At 37.4% G+C, this 19,479-nt stretch overlaps 1 protein-coding gene across 6 annotated transcripts in view; it reads right to left on the reverse strand.

Moving 5' to 3' along the window:
* CASK (calcium/calmodulin dependent serine protein kinase) overlaps positions 1-19,479 on the reverse strand; it is a gene marked incomplete at both ends in the record, with an annotated part of 397,099 nt that overhangs the window by 126,060 nt on the left and 251,560 nt on the right. For all 6 annotated transcript variants that reach the window (XM_079727526.1, XM_079727525.1, XM_079727522.1 and 3 more), the window contains 3 exons: positions 3,221-3,343; positions 8,075-8,250; positions 14,041-14,143. In XM_079727526.1, the coding sequence (XP_079583652.1) occupies positions 3,221-3,343; positions 8,075-8,250; positions 14,041-14,143 (402 nt within the window). The remainder of the gene's footprint in view (positions 1-3,220; positions 3,344-8,074; positions 8,251-14,040; positions 14,144-19,479) is intronic.

Below are 19,479 nucleotides of genomic sequence, written 5' to 3' on the forward strand. Positions count from 1 at the left end.
GTGTTAGGGAGTGATCTAATCTCATACTTTTACATGTCCCTGTCCAGTTTTCCCAGCACCACTTATTGAAGAGGCTGTCCTTTCTGCACTGTACATTCCTGCCTCATTTATCAAAAATAAGGTGACCATATGTGCGTGGGTTTATCTCTGGGCTTTCTATCCTGTTCCATTGATCTTTCTGTTTTTGTGCCAGTACCATACTGTCTTGATTACTGTAGCTTTGTAGTATAGTCTGAAGTCAGGGAAACAGCACTAATTTAGATTTAAAGTGTTAAATACATATAATTTAACAACCACAAGACATCCACATGTTAATTGGTCTATTTACTCAAATTCCCTTTTGAGATGGTATGATTGAACAGGACTTTTTTTGTGGTTTGCCAAAGAAATAATAATTTTTTTGGACATAAAACAATGGTATCATGACTTTGGGTACTCTTCATTACAAGGATTTTTATCATTTTATTTCTCTACATTGCAGTTATTCAGGAGTTTTTCATATTTAAGCCATGGCTTAAATTTTAGCCATTGCTAAATTACCACCACTTATATGCACAGAAATGATTTAAAAGTATACATGGAAAAGTACTGAAATATAAGCCTGTTCTCATCAGCTAGATAATATTCTCATTGAATTCTTCCAACTTCAGATAACACACTGCAGTGAAGGTAAACTGTAGTTCAGACATGGCATGTGACACTAAGCTCGAACAGCTTCCTGGAATTTTTTCATTTAAGTAATGGACACTTTTTGTCTTTTGTCTCTCTGGTGCCAGAAATCTATTGTGTATTAAGCTCAGATTATTTGGAAAAAGAACTATAATCATTGCAGGGATAAGGGTTTCCAAAAACAAATGTTATTAGTCAAGATATGCACGATAATGAAAGCCAAATTTTCTAAAGGATCTTAAAAATGACTAATATGGCTGCCATTTTCACTGTTATTTGGCATTTAAACTAGCTTCAAACAAACAAAAGATCCCCATTATGAGAAACAGAGGCAAAAAAAAAAAAAAAAAAAAAAGAAACAGAGGCAAAGGAAAAATAGGAGTCCCCCCAAATGGTTTATTTCTGGGAGAAAATAAGTACAAGAAAGTATCTCAGAACTGTTTACTCTTTTCAGGAATAGCTACAACTGGGGAAATTCAAGTCAAGAATAACTAGAACCAAGTATCAGAGGGTTGAATGCAGATGTGAGAAGTAATATTCTTAAGGGAGAATCAAGATCCACTGGAATCTCAACACTGTTTGATAATATTATTATTCCTTGTCATCGCTGTTAAGATACATTATTAATCTATGTTTAAATATACATTATTATTTTGTATAATTTCTGGAGAGTTAGCATGGTATAGTAGTATGAACATTTATTCATTCATTCACTCATTAAATCATTAACTAATACTTATGAGCACCTACTACATGTCAGACACTTTCAAAGGTTCTATACAGAAGTGAACCAAGAGTGAAAAATTCCCACTCTTATGCAGCTTATATTTTATGGGAGTAGACAGATAAACAAATAAGTAAAATATAAGTATGTCTCATGGTGACCAACACTATGGAAAAAACTAAGGCAGGGAAGGGGGATAGGGAATACTGGTGGCAGGGAACATTCCTTCTCTCAAATTTTAAATTGGGTGGTCAGGGAAGATCTTACTAAGAATCTGATGTCTAAGCAAAGACCTGAAGATGGTGAGGGAATAAGTCATGAGGATACCTTGGGGAAGAGTATTCTAGGGAAAGGGCACGACTAACACAGAGGCACTGAGGCAAGTATGGGCCTGCTGAGGAACGGCAAGGAGGCCAACGTGAAGGAACAAAGTGAGAAGAGGAGAGTAGTAAGGGGTGAAATCAGAGAGGTATTGGGGAGCAAAACTGTAAACTAAATTAAGAATACCTCAGGGGGCAAGGCCTAGCCTAAAGGTATAAATTCAGGGTGTACAGATAGCATTTAAAGCCATTAAAACTAGATGAGGTTTCCAAGGGTCTGAGTGTAGATAGGAGGAGGAGGGGCTGTGGCACCCCACTGTGAAGACCTGGTGGGGGGAGATGAGAAAGAATCAGCACCATCTGAAAAGGAGCAGCCAGAGAGGTAGAAGGGAAACCAGGAGAGCAAGGTGTCCTGAAGCCAAGGGAGGACAGTGTTTTGGAAGGATGGATGTCAAATGTTGCTGATATGCCAAGAGGGAGAAACCTGATATTTGGCCACTAGACTCAGCAATGTGAAGGTCAGCAGTGACTTGACAAGAGCTATTTTAGTGGAGTTGGTAGGACTGCAACCTGACTAGGGTGGGTTCAAGACAAAGAGATGGGAGAAACTGGAGAAAGTGAGTAGAGATAAATCTTTCTAGGAGTTTTGCTGTCAAGGAGAGCAGAGAATAGGGGTAGAAGCTGAAGGGGGTAGTAAGGTCAGGAGAAGATGTGTGTGTGTGTAATAAAAATAAACTGTAGCTTGTTAGATCCAACAGAGATAGGAAGTTGATGATGCAGGTAAGAGCGGGTGACCTTGAGTAAGTGAACTAGATAGGATCTTGAGTACAAAGGAAGTGGGTGTGGCAGGCTGAATTAAAATCCTGGTTCCACCACTGACAACTTTCGTGACTTGGGGCAAGATTCTTAACCTCTCTGAGGCTTAGTTTTCTCACATGTAAAGTGAGAATTTCCTGGAACTGTTGAGCAGTGTAATGTCTTCATCAAATAGTACTGTCTCATTGAAGTCCCAAGTTATACCTTTAATACTTCATCAGCAGGATGGGATATGAAAACAACTTTTAAAATCTGCCTTTTTCCTAAGACGATAAACCCACATCTAGTATCTACTGAAATAAAAATAATGCTATGAAGTATACATTCAGACCCAAAATAATGATAATCACTTTTTAATTATCACACAGTTGAGTGCTATTTCCGTTGTTCATGTTGCACATCTTTGGAACATGTGTTGGTAGAGAACAAATAGGCCTTCCTCCCTGATGGATTCTGCCTTAATCCGCTTTTGTACCCTCTTGTGATGAGAGCTGAATGTCACTCAAATGGTACATCCTCTTAGATGTTTACAGAGGATGTACAGAAACAGCAGATAAGATGAACAAAACTGTAATGAAAAAATGCTCAGGAAAAAAAAAAAGGGTGGAAAGGGGCACCTTACAGAACAATGCATTCCTGTCACTGGAACTGTTTAAACAAAGTGTAGATGGCCACCTATGAGCTCATGTACCTTAAGCCATGGGTGATTCAGTGCTTCATAAACAGTGATCCTTTCAGCAGGATCCAGCATCAGCATGCGGCGTACTAGGTCTTTGGCACTTTCAGAGATATGGCTCCACTGCCTTGGATTCATCTGAAGAGGGGGAAAGGAAAATTACACAGTTATGTCCAGTGAGAAGTTAACATTCTCTGTTATTTAATATTCCTGTGCTGTTTCAACGTGAATAAAATTCTTGGAGCAGGGTGGAGAAATCTGATTCTAAAGGCTTGCTTTCTAAGGAAGAAGAGGACAGATGCAATTCTTTTTCTGTTGTTGCTCAATACATGAGAATTTGCAGCAGTAAATATTCATTATACATGTTCTTGTTGTTATATATGTAATAATATTTTTAATAATTGAAGAATAGAATGTTCATGATTCCAGGTTCTACCTCAGCTAAAATAAAGTCTAGAATGTAGACTCTAAAAAGGTTAGAATACTTTGATCCAGAAAGGACTAAAATGAAATTTTAAAATTTGAAGAAATATTTTTAATATTTTGCTTTTAAAACTTGGAATTAGCAGTAATTGTGAAGCTATGCAAAGTAGCTTTTATTAATAGGAGACTTTGGTCACTGTATGTCATTTTCAGTATTTAGGAAAAAATATACCATTACTAAAGGCCCTACAAAAAACCCAATTCACTTGTATATTGTTCTTAAAGAAGTTATTTTTTTTTCTCTTTTAGAGATGAGACAACTAAGCCACAAGGTAAATTAACTAAAGTCAAACAAAAAAATTATGAGTTGTTCCTAAGACACACGACTTGTGAGAAAGGCTGTGGATCTATGAGGAAAAGAGTTGGAAGGCTCCTGGGAAAAGGGGTATGTCTGAGACCAGGAACCAGGAAAAAATGGAAAGGAATGCTTAGGACTTGGAGTTGGGAAGGTAAGTGGGGACAGGAGGGTAGAGATGGAGTAGGGTCTCACTCCCTATTTAATATGAGGAAACTGGCTGATTGGGTGAGCTCATGGGAGCTGCCTGGTGCCAAGAGCTGTAAGCAATGCCATGGCTTTAACTGGCAAAGACCTTTGTCACCTCCTAAGGGAGAAAGATGCAGAATAAAGTCCACAACAGGTTAAAGGCAAATGAAATCACAACTTGCATCACAGTACACATGAATCATTATGATCTTGCCAAGGGTTAGTATTAGACATTTTGCTCTGGCTAACGTGAGGCTTTGTTTTAGTAGACGTGGAGTGGAAAATGTTCCATTTTCTTTTTCTAACAGGCAGAATTCCAAACGATAGTCACTTCTCTTGTCAGATCCCTTAATTAAAATGAATGCCATGAGACTGTTGAAATATTGTCATCCTACTGAAATTGTGATCAGTTGATGAGTTTGAAATAAGGAGGTAAGTGATTAGATGGGGCTTAGATAGCCTTGTTTCCTCTTCCCCATCTTGGAGCTGATGTAGTCTTTAAAGTCTGAATGATCTGTCCTCAGGAAAGGGGTTGAGAAATCATCTGAAAGTGGTGGTAAGACTTCTGAAGTGAATAGAGGTTGAGAAGTATACTCCCCAGTCCTTTTTATGAGGAAGCCCAATCCAGGGTTTTCTCTTCCTTTGGCAGAGAAGACTAGTTGAAATTAACTTGGGAGGTTGAGTACATAAGGGGGAGCAAAACAGGGCTATAAAACAGTCTCACTTATTTGAATACTAAAGCCAGGCAGCTAAGAACTCCTGCTGTGTAGATACCAACTGGCTATCCAGAAATAAGTGATATAAGATGACACTGTATCTTTTAGAGACTTTGTGAAATATATTTCTGTCCTTTATAAAAAAATTAATTGAAATTAAATGTTAGCATATATTTTAGCTAAATAGTATTCTCCCATATTGACCTTAAAAGATCAAGTAAGCTAGTAAACAAGAATAAAAAGTTAAATTAAAATCATTTAAGACCAGTAGTAGTTTATAAACTATGACAATTTAAATGTACTACATTTAAAATATGTCATCAAAAATTTCTTGAAACTACTCATAGAGATCAAGAATTTTAATATTTTTTTTGTTAAGGACCACCAGGGTGATAAAATGATATTTTTGAGATCTGCTTCAGAATAATCTAGTAGCATGTGGAATATAGATAAAACAAGATTGGCTGTACATTGATAAGTGTTAAAGCTGGGGGTTCATTATACTATTATCTCTACTATTTTGTTTGTTAGAAATTTTCAGTAATAAAAAATGTAAAAATAAATGCTGACACAATCACAGCACAGTATTTTTTTTTAAAGGCCCAATAGGTTCATCACTGATGATAGAGATGGATCTATACTTCAAACTAAGGTGCTGAAAACCTGAGGCTTTTGTAAGGAAAGCCATGAATATAAGTGAGAGGTGAGGTTAGCCAAGTAATAGTAAATACGAATTAACCTCAAAGCTTCAAACCCCCAGGTACACAAATTATGGTATAGCTGCCACCATCCATCTGACTATATTATACTATAATGCTAAGAATAGGAAATTTTCAAACAAATTTTTGGACATATGTGAACAGTCCAAGTTTTTTTTTTTAAACAAAGATAACTATTCAATACTTTAAAAATAGACAAAATCAAATACCAGAAGCTGTTGGAATGAAGCACATTGCCTTGGAAACCAGGAAGTTAGCAACGGAACAAACACAAAGGAAGAATTCTATTATTAGTGAATGCTTATAACTCAAAAAGGCAGGTGGGAGATTTTATTATATGGTACCTACGTCATAAGTCGCTGTGAGGATGAAAAGAGTTAATATAAGTAAAGTGCTTAGAATAAGTGCTTATTAACTAAGTGTTTAGTTCCTGGAACATAGTAAGTGCTGTGTATGAGTTAGCTATCATTATTGCTAGTATTATTATTATGCTGATGCATTACTGTGTTTATTTTCATATGCTAGTATCTGTGATTTCACTTGGCAAAATTCAACCAGAAAGCCATAACCGTGCATTCCTGATAGCCACTTACAATTTCAAGGGATTGGAGGGGGATGATTACTTACAAGCAGTTTCCCGAGACTTTTAGTTACCTTGAAAGGATTGATTTTATTCCCCAGTGGTCAACTGACTCTAAGAGAAGCAGAAAAACCTATACTTAAAACATCTTTCTCTGTTAACAGAGTTTTGGCATATATCTTAATCCAAATAAAATAAAAGACAAACCTGTATGCCTTTATAAGCTGATGGTACATAAAGCCCGAGGGAAAAAAAGTACAGACCATTCTCACCTTCTCACTTCCACAAGCTTCAGTTATGGCTTAAAGGATAAGGCTACAACTCTGAAACTATTTTACCTTTCATTTCTTTTTTTTTCTTTTTCTTTATTTGTTTCAAGTCCCATATAAAATTCTAACATAACTGAGGAATTGGAAAAAAAACACTTTAGGGGCCTCACAGTTTTGGAGTGTAGTGTTATATAAACCTGTGTGTTTCGTTTTATGTTGCCAGGCATGGCTGAAAATGAAACAGTGATTCTGTTGAATAGAAAGTACATGTGTTAATAATAATGGGAGGAAAAAGAACTTCCTCAAAATAAGCTGCCCTGATTTGATATCCAGACACATACTCCTCTGTGCTTCCCATACAGAGCATCCTACTCCGTCAGCCATACAAGGTAGTACAGGGCAATAAAGTATAAGAGCTCGGGTAGTGAAACCAACCTTAAGCTTATTTCTAAGAATTCCCTAGGTCTTTTTGGTATAGCCACTCATGATGTCAGTAATGACTTCTTAAATTACTTAGTAATGAAAGTAATAATGTACTAATCAGGAGTCTGTGAATAGTACATGCAGTTTCCAATTCACAGTAGCCAAAGATGAATATAAATATTTAAATCACAGCAAAATGGCTCTAAATTATATTATGAAATGCCGTTGTGATACTGGCATTTCAGTTTATCCTGGAAGGTAAATGGCAAATTTTTCAGCTGTGCTGGCTGACTACATAAAATGCAATAAAATAACATGTATGATAAAGCAAAATCAAATAAAGGCTAATAGACACTAAATCTAAAATTAAGATAAAGAATGACTAATTACCTGGATGAAATTTCCATTTTAACTTTACAAATCAAGCAAAAAGTAATAAAAATAAAGCCCTTTTCTCAAATTACACAAAGAAGGGCCAAAGAAGTTTATTTTCCAGCTTAGCCTGAATAAATGGGTTCAGTCACCAGATAGCTAATGGATACTATAAAATCTGGGCACAGGTTTGTCACAAACACCTTACGCAGGGTAAAATAAAAGGTCAAATTTGCTCACAATAAATTCCAAGGAGCAGTCCAAATTCTTTCCCTGAGCTAGAGTTTTATTTGAAATAAGTAGGGCATTAACCAATTACTTTGACTTATAGCTAAAGAGGCAGTTTTGCTAGAATGTACTTGTGGTAAAAAAATTTGATTTGTAGTGTGGCTTTATGACTCTGAGAGCCCAGGACTCTTACACTGTTGATTATCACATGGAGGAAAAGGGGAACATCCATCTGATCTCTGGTTTTTACACTGTATCAAAGACGAGTGGGGACCCTGTTTTCTGGACTGAACACAGAGTTGGAATCCAAATACATGGGATAGACTTTAGGGGCAGCACAGAGGGAATGAGAAGGGAGGGGTGAGGCAATAGTTGTTTTAAAGCCAGTCATCTGGATGACAGTTCGGCCGATAGGGTCAAATTTACTTGAGGCCTTTGTTGCCTAACAAGGCTGGTGGATCAATGATGCAAGCATCTCTGACTGGGTGACTATGGGACAACCAATAAGTAATCCAAAGACAGACAGCAACTTCAAAACACATTTTTCAGAATAATTTAATCTCAACGGAAAAATAAAACGTTCATAATATGTTACCTTATATTTTCCTTTAATAATGCCTTCAAACAATCTTTCCTTGGTTCCATAAAAAGGCAAACAACCGCTTAGCAGGATAAAAAGGATCACGCCACAACCCCAGACATCTACAGGTTTTCCATAAGGCTCTCTTTTGACAACTTCTGGGGCCATAAAATGAGGTGTTCCAACTCGTCCTACATTTAAAATGACAACATCAAGGAAAAATGTTTACATAAAATGGGCTTTTTGTTTCCCATTTGAAAACTGAAAATAATAGAATAACAGTGTGAATGACAAGGTTAACAATGCAAATATTCTCTTACCACCTCTTCCCTCCTCTATAAAATCAAGGAAAAAAGGCAGAAAGAAAAAAATTATTTATCTAATCACATCTTGAAAATATTGAGCCCAGGAGAGGCACTTTGTCTTCTAGCACTGTTACTTCCTATTGAATTCCATAGGATGCATGGTAAGTATTTACCTATTTGTTGCTTCATGAAGAAGTTGTTTACATTTTCTAATTTTCACAAATTTGAAAATTACTAAAAATACAGAGCAGAGGCAGGAGCGGGCGGGGGGGGCAAGTGAGAAAGTATCTGTAGAGAAAAAGATTACTTTTGACTGCCAAATAGAAATTCTCAAATTAAACCTAATGCTGAGAACTTTTATTTGGAATATGAATCTGAAATCCTGTTCGGTTGATTTTAGGAATTAACTGCAGCAATTAACAATGGTTAGTAATATTTTGTTATAATAAGATTTTTTAGCTTCCTCCAAATGTTAACATTTGAACAGAATGAGAGCAAATATATGACATAAACCAAAGTAAAATCATGAAGCTCCTCCCATTCAATCTTCTTTGACTTCTATCTTCTTTGAAGCGCTTTTCTTTTTCTTTTTTTCCTATCAAAGTTAGGTTTCAGGAAGGAATCTGAAAGCAGTTGTTTGTACACTAGTAACCATCTTTAACTCAGCATCCCAAAAGAAGTCTTTTCTTCTACTCGAGAACGAAAGGCTTGTACCCTGTAGGGAAATTATTGTGGGAGGGGAACTGCCCACCAGACTTGGCAGCACTTCTAGCTCTATGCAGACCCCTCCTCTCCTCCCTTTCCCTCTACAGCCCCACCCTCATCATCACGAGTCCAAGATAATTTTTATTTTGAAGCTTGCACAAAACTTTATGTAGAGCTCAGAACTGTGATCAGAGTTTTAAAAAAGACCTCAGAGATCTTCTAATCCAGCTAGAGAGAATATATCATAAAAGTTTTGTTAGTGATTGTCAAACCTGGTTGGGATGAGAAGGATAAAGCAGCTCTTAGCTTGTGTCCTGGGAATATTCCTTTGCTGCAGATCATAATGGTTCCTCTCCTTCCCCCATAATAGAAGAGATTAAGTTCAGGGTTCAGGGAGTGAAAATATTTTTATTTAAAATGTATAGTAGATCAGTGAAAATTCTACTGGTTAGAAGGAAAGATTTTTATTTCCATATTGCCCCATTTGGTTTCCTCAAGAAACAAAAAGAAGTTGAAATGATGAGAACTAAGCCTTCTACTTCATTAACAGCCTGGATAGGGCAGTGCCCTTGGAGAATTTGCCTTGGTCTGATGGACAGGAGCTGGTAAAAGTAGGGAAAAGCAGGGTAAGAGATCAGAGTACTGGTACCAGGGCACCAGCCAGGTACCTGTTGATGGTTGGGATACTGCTTTGAAACTCAACTTGACTCCTACTATTTCCCTTACAAGACAGGACCAAGCATCTCAAAATGTAGGCCTCAATCTGGGACTAGTCAGAGCCACCACAGCCAGCCCCGGCCATCCAGGGGAGGTTATTTCCATTTATCCATATTGAAGACTACCCTGGTTCTGGAGAATTAGGGTTCATCCTTGAGGAATATACATGTCTTTTGGTTCAAGAATTTGCTCACAGATGAAAGGGGAAAAGACCATGGTAGAAAGAATACATAGGAATGATTTTTTTATTTCATGAAAATCGGTAAGTGTGAAAGGACTGGAGTCAACCTTTAACATACACCAACCTCCCCAATTTCCTGGTTTGTGATCACTTGACTTTTCCTTCTTTGTGGTCACTTGATTTTTATGACTTTGACCACAGAATTCTAAGAATGGGAAGCCAATTACCAAGCCAAATTAAATGTCACTGTATATGAGACACTTCCGATGTACATTTAAATATTTAAATGTTACCTTTTTTGATAATATAATAAAAGCTTATTACCTAGAACCTCAGGGTGGGGAGAGTTGTTCTGTATAGGTACACATTCAATACTTTAGGACCTGGATCTTTATGCACCCAAACCTTTTTACTTTAATAATTTTGGATGGCTCTCTTTCTACAATTTCCTGACTTCTCTTACACAAGATGCTGCACATAATTTAACCTCTTCTTGATGACTCAGAATTATCATTGTGGATACCAATGAAAGAACTCTGGTATGGAACCAAAATCGCCCTTGGGAACTTCAGAGGTATGCAAGGGTTCATTTCTTCAGTACCAAAAGGCTGCTGTGCTGTCCAACTTTTGGTGTCTGCTCAATGTATTTCTTTCTGTCAGGCTTTCATTTCTTTTCTTTCACTATGCTTACTCTAGCCCTGTCTTCTCCCAATTTTTGCATAAAATCTGCTATAAACTGTAATCTCATTAGAAACCAGATTCTTTCATTTAGTAAAAATTTCCTAAGTGCCTGCTAGGTCCCAGACACAATCTAGGACCACTGTGGGTGTACAAGAGATAAGCCATGGTCCCCACCCCTTGCCCTCACAAACCTCAGTCTTTGATATAATTACAAATCCCTGCATCAAATGCTACATGGAGGTATGTAGCCCAGATAGCTATGGTAATATGGGAGAGAAGGAATAGGGTTACCTCACTTGGGATGGTGAAGATCAGCCTGCTTTTAAGAGATGATTGTTAGCTCAGCCTTCAAGAATACTTAGTTAACTAGACACATAAAATGACAAAAGGCGTTCTAACCAGAGGGAAGAGCAGGTGCAAGGTATGAAGGAACACGAATCCACAAAAGTTTCTGAAAAATGGAAGCACTGTCAGCCTCAGAGTGTGTCTTTAGATGCTCACTTGAGAGAACCATGAACAGGTATTAAGGGCAGGAAATGCCTTGCTGCTATTATAATTATTTCCTAGGTTCCTAGATATATTCTGGATAAGTGAGTTTTCCAAACAGCTGAGTTTCAGATAGGGGAAGTATAAATATACGTAAATGGTTTTTACTATATGGAACATATAAAGGAGAGAATTCCTTTCTATTTGGAGGACTGAGTGATCAAAGATTCTAATCTGACAGGAAAATAGCTTTCTGTTAAATATTAGCAAATGAGCTGATAAATAGTAAAGTTTTCAAAAGTATTGATACCTTAAACAATATGAAAGCTTTTTATAAGAGAAGTCATTTACCCCTTATCTACATATGTAGACTGTATTTTAAAAGACATTTCAATGCTTGAAGTAGTTATTTCAAGACTGCAAGGAAAGGTATGTTTAAGAAATGACAATATTTTGACCATCACAAAGTATTTTAATTCTAGAAGAATTGAGAAAAATAAATTTTGCATAACTGACACACTGTGGGTTAAAAATCAGCTTTAAAAATATACAATTTAGGGGAAAGATTCATGGACTTTAGGAAAATAGATTAACATGTAAAAACTGTCTGGGTAAATCAAATGAATCTGTTTTTCCCCTTCAGTTGAGATGCACAGTAAAATATGAAGCCCATACCATTTTTAATACTAACAGGATGAAGATCCAGATCAAGAGAAACAAAGACGCTATAAATGGCCAGTATACAGCATATAAAAGGAATTTGTTTTATTTCATATCATCCCATCGACCTTGAGGATGTAATTGTCAGAAATTATGTGTTATTTAATTGTGTACTCTTAACATGGCGGTGATTTGTACAAATACTGGATTTGAGAGGGTCAGTTTAACAGCAGTGTTTGTTTAAAAACAACAATTCAAGATTTGTAGTTGATTGCACGATTAATATGAGCCAGCAGTGTTATAGGGTTGTCCAAAAAGCTCATGCAATTTGGGGAGCCTGACAGAAATGTAAGATCCACGGCAAAAGAAGTGATAACCTCAAGCTTCTGTGTGCTTGGAAGTACCTGTCGTTGTGCTCAGTTCTGGCTCTGTACTTGGTGCACAGTCAGGAGACTCTGAACCAGTTTATGTGAGGAATGACTAAATTAACCTAGGCAAGTTAACTTGGATAGGACTTAGGGGGACATTACAGCTGTTTTCAAGCATCTGAATGACTATCATATGGAAGGATTAAAATTGTTTACTGTGGCTCCAAAAGTCAGAATTAGGACCACTGGGTGGAAGTTACAGGAAGACACACTTCCATTCAACGCAAGAATGAACGTTTCAATACTTAGGAGCTTTCCAAAAATGGAATGAACTGTCCTGGGACACAGTGAATTCTTTGCCACATGAGGAATTAAACTAGAGATCAGTCCTTTGCTGGGAATTTTATGAGAGAATTCAATCATTAGTTACAAGACTGGAGAAGTTAAGGCCCCTTCGAATTCAGAGATTCAATGATTCTGTGATTAAACTGTTCTTTGTTAACTGACCCTATGGTCAGTCTTCTAATCACAGATGAAAAATTTCAAAACTTTTCATTAGTTTTGAATTCACTAGTTCATTAGAATTAGAAGGAAACAAAATCAGTTTTCAAAACTATACTCAACTTGCAGTTTCTCATATTCTTGGAAATGATTAGAAGAGAATGCAAAACTAGAGGGCTTCCCTGGTGGTGCAGTGGTTGAGAGTCTGCCTGCTGATGCAGGGGACATGGGTTCGTGCCCCGGTCCGGGAAGATCCCACATGCTGCAGAGCGGCTGGGCCCGTGAGCCATGGCCGCTGAGCCTGCGCGTCCAGAGCCTGTGCTCCGCAACGGGAGGGGCCACAACAGTAAGAGGCCCGCGTACCGAAAAAAACAAAACAAAACACAATTTAATTTTAGAGGGCAATGTGGTAAAATAATGATTTAAAGAATACAACTATGACTCATGGCTCATTTTTCAGAAGATGGTCTATGTTAATACTGCTTCGATGTTTTAGTAATAGTGAATTAAATGAAATATCCTGTGTAAAAGATTATTATTTTAGTATTTATCATTTGTTAGGTATTTGAATTTAGTACTGTTGATATTTTTCCTCTTTGTGAAGGCTGGCAATACTTCAAGATGGAAAATATAAAGCAATGACTAGAAGATTGGTAGTCTGCAGAAGGGAGAACTAAGTAATTTGCAAAACTAAAGAACAAAACTAAAAACAGGGCAGCATTCTGAGCTGGAATCTACTGAAAGGAATAAATAAAACCAAATACTTGAATCTGTAATTAGCATCCACCTCTGTACACTGGTGAAGAAAGTTTCCATTTGAACTTTTCTTCTTTTTTTTCTGGCATGGGAATTTTCTAATTATGTTTGTTTTGGCTAATAATAAAATCAGTCTGTACTCACATCTGCTTGCTCTTCCCAAATACACAGATTGATGGCTTGAGTGGGACTCTTTCACAAGTGGAAAGAGGAAAACAGTGTGAAATTAAAAATTAGCCATAGATGCAACCTGAAAGTAGTTAATCCACACATTTTAGATTTGACTTCGTTTGGCCAGTTCAACTTTAAAAGTCACTTTGCCTCAAATATCATCTTCTTCCAATACTGTTTTAATCTTTGTATGTTGGGTTTCTTCCCTGTTAAGTGTTGGGGATACAAAGAGTAAAAAGACAGAGTCTATTATCTTAAGGGACTAAAATTTTAATTATGACTACAGAATTATTAAATTCAAAACTACATTATGGCACTTTTGTGGGTGGGTTAGGGTGAGGTAGAATGCAGTATGAAACACTGAGGATGGACTAATATTTAGTTTGAAAGTTTTACACCAGCCTGAAAGTGATGAGGTTTTGAAGGAAAATTTAAAAATAGTGTTCTTACCTCCAGCTACAAGTCCAGACTCCCCTAATTGAATAGCTACCCCAAAGCCCCCAAGTTTAACAGGTGCCGAGTTTTCCTTTGAGGCAAGGAGAACACAGTGGGGCTGAAAAGAAAAACAAACAAACAAACCAAAGATAAGGATTAACTGAAGATGAACAATTCAATTTACACAAAACTGAATAACATGACCATATTGTAACACTTTAAAAACTCCTGGAATTACTTTGGATGTTTGAATTATTTCTCTATTCTCACTTCTGGCTGATTTCTCCAAAGACTTACCTGTTTTATCCAATATTTTTCAGGAATTATTTGTTTCCAAGACTAGGGTGTGGTGCTAGGAATTACTTAGGAAGCATGGATGTTCAAGACAGACATGTTTTCTGCCTTTTCATGCAATATTTTCTTCCTTTGAGTGACACTCTACATTTGTTTAAGGAAAAATATATTTTATACCTGTGTTTCTTGTAACCTCTGACTTGACCTACAGAGCCACTGTATCTTGGCCCTTAGGGGATGTTGATGGCCCTTTCTTTGTCCACTCTCCCACCATCCTATTTCTTTTCTTTATTCATTCCACCCCCAAGTAAGAAGAGTCAGATTTAATGACTTTAACTGAGCCTGGCTCCTGCAGAATTCAATGCTCTTCCTGGGGTCTTTTCTCTGGACCTGCCTTTCCTCTCTGTGGGAATGGGAGGTGAGAAAGGAGAAGAGGGAAAGGAGACTACTTGGCTGGCCTCTAGTCCAGGGTAAAGACAAACTCCCCGAGGGGTAGCTGTTTGACCAGGGCTAAGAATCATATGCTTTGTGGTCACAATGAGAGTTTCTTTGGAGGAGCTTGTCCTCTGCATCTGCCTCTTTCTGGGACCTTGTTGGGGCTGGTGTTAGGAAAGCATTTAATTGTAGGGAACTTTGGTCTCTGCTCAAATACTATGCTCCCCAACATGACTAACATTACATATGCTATGATCTGTTCTTAAAATACCAGTTAGTGAAAAAGGCAAGCCTCTTCAGGCTTGGAAGATAAAAGTATTTTTTATTCTGTCCTATACTTGCTCATACATAAAATGACACAGTTTTAGTTCAGGTTTAGCCTACATGAAAGTGGGCATGAAGAGACCTGTGCAATAAAACTCTGAGCTGGTACACCCGGAGAGATGTTTGATGATGGATATGCAAAAGTGGGAGGGATCCTTACTCTGCCCAATGAAAGCATCAGGGTTCCACTTTGGAAGTTACTTTTTGTCCAAGGCTGTTTAAAGACCTTTACGATAGAGTCTAGCACAAAGAAAGATGAGCCCTTGAACATAAATGTATGTATGAGCGTGTATGAGTTAGAGAAAGAGAGGAGAGAAAAAGCAAGTGCACATGGATGGTGAGCAAACTGCAGGAAGACACAGAGTAGCCAGAAGGGTCTATGGAAGAACAAGCAAACCTCTATAGAAACCAACTGATAAAGAGTCCTCACCCTCAATGAGAACTTTCAGCTGGTTCAAATAGAGATCAATGACAACAGACCTGAAGAAAAAAGCAATAGCCCTAGCAGGATTCTAGGGTGGGGCACAGCAAATGAACCAGCCTAGAAAAGGATGGCCATGATGCAGAAGAAGAAAATACAAACTAGACCCAGACAGGGTTTCCTGGCCAGTGTCTTCATCACCTTCTTAGGAAGGAGTAGTAGAAGCTTAAATCAGGATCCCAGAGTATATACTTTATATAGTTTGTTGACTACATTTATGCTTAAGTTAATGTTACACTGAGATCTATGTATCCGTCAGCGCGTGGATTCAGTCACTCTCAACAAACCCTTAAGTGACATAAGTCATAAAATTGGAACTTAAGATAGAGAATAAACAAAGAAACCAACATACGTAAATGAATACAAGACTAGGTAGTGTTAAGTGCTATGAAGTAAAATTAGGCTGGTAGGGAAGTAGGTGTGACAGGCTTCAAGACTAGGGAGCTGCTATTTAGTAAGAGAAGGGGTGTCAGAGAAGGCCTCTCTAATAGGGTAATATGTGAACACAGACCAGAATGAAGTCGCAGAGCAAACCACATGGAAGCAAGATCTTGGTGTGGAGGATAATAAGTACAAAGGCCCAGAGGCACGAAGGGGGTTGGTATGTTTGGAGAAGAGTAAAGAAGCCAGTGTGTTGGGAAAGGAATGAACAAAGGGAAGAGTGGTGGGAAATGCGATTCAGGTGATCAAAGACCCTATGGTCTAGGGTTTTGAAGTCAAGGCCAGAACTCTGGGTTTTAGGCTGAGCAAGATAGAAAACCACTGGAAAGTTTTGAGGAGGAGAGCATTAAGATGAGTTTTAGGTTTTGAAAGGATCACTTGAGCTGCTGTGTGGAGAAGAGATTGCAAGGGCACAAGAGTGGAAGAAAGGAGACCAGGTAGGAGGCTTCTGCGGTTTTCTATAATGATTTATAGATTTTTAGTATTTTTGATGTGTTTTAATCAATTGCAGTCATTATTCATTTTGATGCTCGAATTGTCCTGTTTTTGGCCAGTGAGAGCCCCTACTTAAGTCAGCTTTTATGTCCTTTTGTAAGACTCTAGGAGTCTGACAACTTCCTTGCTTTCAGGCACAAGGTGTTCAAGGCTTGTCTTGTTCATTTCTTGCCCCAGAATTGGAGCTGGCCATTTCTCCAAACAGCCCCATTTCTGTTTAGTGGGTAAAGGTACTTAAATCCACAATATGGATATTAGGTATAGTATTGCTATTAGGTTATCACCGCTTCGACTCTTTAAGTGGACACAGCTAAAAATTACTTATTTTTTAGAAGGAAAATAAGTAAATCATCAATTCATACTGATGCTTCTTCCCACTCAATTATAGTTTTTAATTTTACTTCTTCAATTTTGTCAGATAATGTTGGTACCTAATGACATTAACATAATCATTCATTTGCTTTTTCCTTTAATGTGTATGTATAAAAGTTTCAAAATAACAACATTTCCATTACCAGTAACAACAAAACCACTGTATGCTGTTTAGGATTTCTTCATGATTCTTTTTGTCAGATGTATCAAAATACTGTTTTACTATTCAACAAAGTAAGAATTCATGAGTCTATGCTGATGTGAATAAATAAGTAAATGAATGGGAGAAGGAAAAGCTTTCCTTTAAGTAGAAAATCAATTCATAAATGTAGAATAAATTCTGGCATTAGAAAATCACCATTTGGCAGTTATCATCGTAATAACTGAGTCAGATAAGAACCAGCAAAGGGTTCTAACTAGTGGGTGAAAGCTTGAAGAGTGACAAGATGTTTGTATAATCTCAGAGTAGCTCCCCACAGGATACTTACTAACTACAAAAGGTAAAATGTTAACGTATGGGGAATCTGAGTGAAAGGTGTCTGGAATTCCTTGTACTTTTCTTGTACAATAACTTTTCTGTAAATCTAAAATTATGTAAAATGAAAACAAAACAACCCACCCTATTTTAAAGTCACTTAAAAGAATTCTCCTTGTGGTTATACTTTCAATTTGTTACATAGTGAGGCCAATTTGTTTTAATTAGATTTTGACTTAATTTGGTGTTTTAATTATACAAAACATGTACATAAAGTTCCAAAGGCAAAACCATAAACAAATACCTTTCAGAGAGGCCTAGCTTTTGTCCCCTCTCCTTGTGCCCAATTTCTCTCGCCTCATTGGCATTAGTTTTTGGTTTATCCTCCCATTGTTTGGTTTTGTTTTGAAAATGAGACAATACATACAAATACTCAAAATTTTCACATAACAACACGTGCATTAGATGACTCCATAGCATTACCTAGACATCTTCAGGGAGGTTTGTTTTTTTGTTTTGTTTTTTTAAAGAGAGACATTTGCGCGCTGATGGGAAAGATCCTGTAGAAAGGAAAAAACAACCCCAGAAGAGAAAGGGGATGGGATATAATATGCAAGTGGGAAGGGGGTTGGCCCTAGTGACAGCAAAGAAGGCAGGATACAGGGGCACCTGTAGATGCAGGCAGATGTGGATGTAAGACGATGAGGAAGTTCTCTTCTGAGCACTTCTATTTTTCATTTACTTGAAATAAAAAGTGATCAGCAGGTGGGAGTGAGGAAAGAGAGGGGGTTGTTGGCAGAAGAGTGAAGGTGTGAAAAGGGTTTTCAAAGAACATGAAAATGAATTAAGACAGTGGTTGGCAAACTTTAGTATCATAATCACACAGATCTGCTGGCCTACATCCCCAGAGTTTCTGACTCATAAGGTCTGGGATGAGCTTAAGGATGTGCATCTCTAACAAGGTCCTGAGTGATGGTTTTTTTGTTTGTTTGTTTTGTCCTGAGTGATGTTGATGCTACTGGTCTAGGAGCCATGCTTTGAGAACCACCAGACTAAGGAAATATAGCAGGACTGTTGGCAGCATAGGGGCCCACTCGAGGTTTGTGGTCATGAGTTTGAAGCAAGACCAATCAGCACTATTCTGTGTTTGTACCCAGCAGTCTTCATTTTAGCTGGTGAGGTTCAGGCCTGGAATGGGTGGTGAGCTGAATTTAACAAGGGTTGGGATCTAGATAAAGAGAGGCCGGTAATATCATAAATGGATGGCACCAAACAAGCACATCCGTTTATTTCTTCTTTTCTACTTCTATCTTTTGTATAAATAAAAAGCTAAGATATCAACAGAGTTCGAGGAAGGGGAAGGGTGAGCAGAAGAGGATGTATGGGAATAAGCTGAGAACACCAAAACAAAAAGCAGAAAGTTCAGAATGAACAGGAAAGAGCTCATATAAAGGAAGAACTAAGAAAAGCTTACATTCAAATCTGGTCACAGTAGGGTCATCAGGGAACTGAAGATTAAAACAGAATTAGCGCTTTGAAAAGGGACGGCTTAGGTGTGGAAAAATAGCTAGCATGATAAAAATTTTATATTAGATTTTATGAAATAGAACATATAATAGATAAACATTATTTAGTCATTTAAATAAATCCTGCCAGGATCCCAAAAAGATATTTGCACACCCATGTTTGTTGCAGCATTATTCACAATAGTCAAGAGGTGGAAGCAACCCAAATGTCCACTGACAGATGAATGGATAAAGAAAATATGGTATATACATACAATGGAATATTATGTTGCTTGAAAAAGCAGGAAATCCTGTCACATGGTACAACATAGGTGAACCTCAAGGATATTATGCTAAACGAAATAAGCCTGTCATAAAAGGACAAATACTGTACGATCTGACTCAAATGAATTACCTAGAGTAGTCAAAAATCATAGAAAGTAGAAAGGTAGTTGCCAAGGGTAGGGGAAGAGGGAGAGGGGGCTAATGTTTAGTGGACACAGAGTTTCAGTTTGGCAAGATGAAAAATTTCTATATATAAACACAACAATAAGTATATTTACTTAACACTACTGAACAATATAAATATACTTTATAAAGTATAAACATAACAATATAAGTATACTTGCACA

The sequence above is a fragment of the Hyperoodon ampullatus genome (assembly GCF_949752795.1).
Source record: "Hyperoodon ampullatus genome assembly, chromosome: X".
Taxonomy (NCBI): Eukaryota; Metazoa; Chordata; class Mammalia; order Artiodactyla; family Ziphiidae; genus Hyperoodon; species Hyperoodon ampullatus.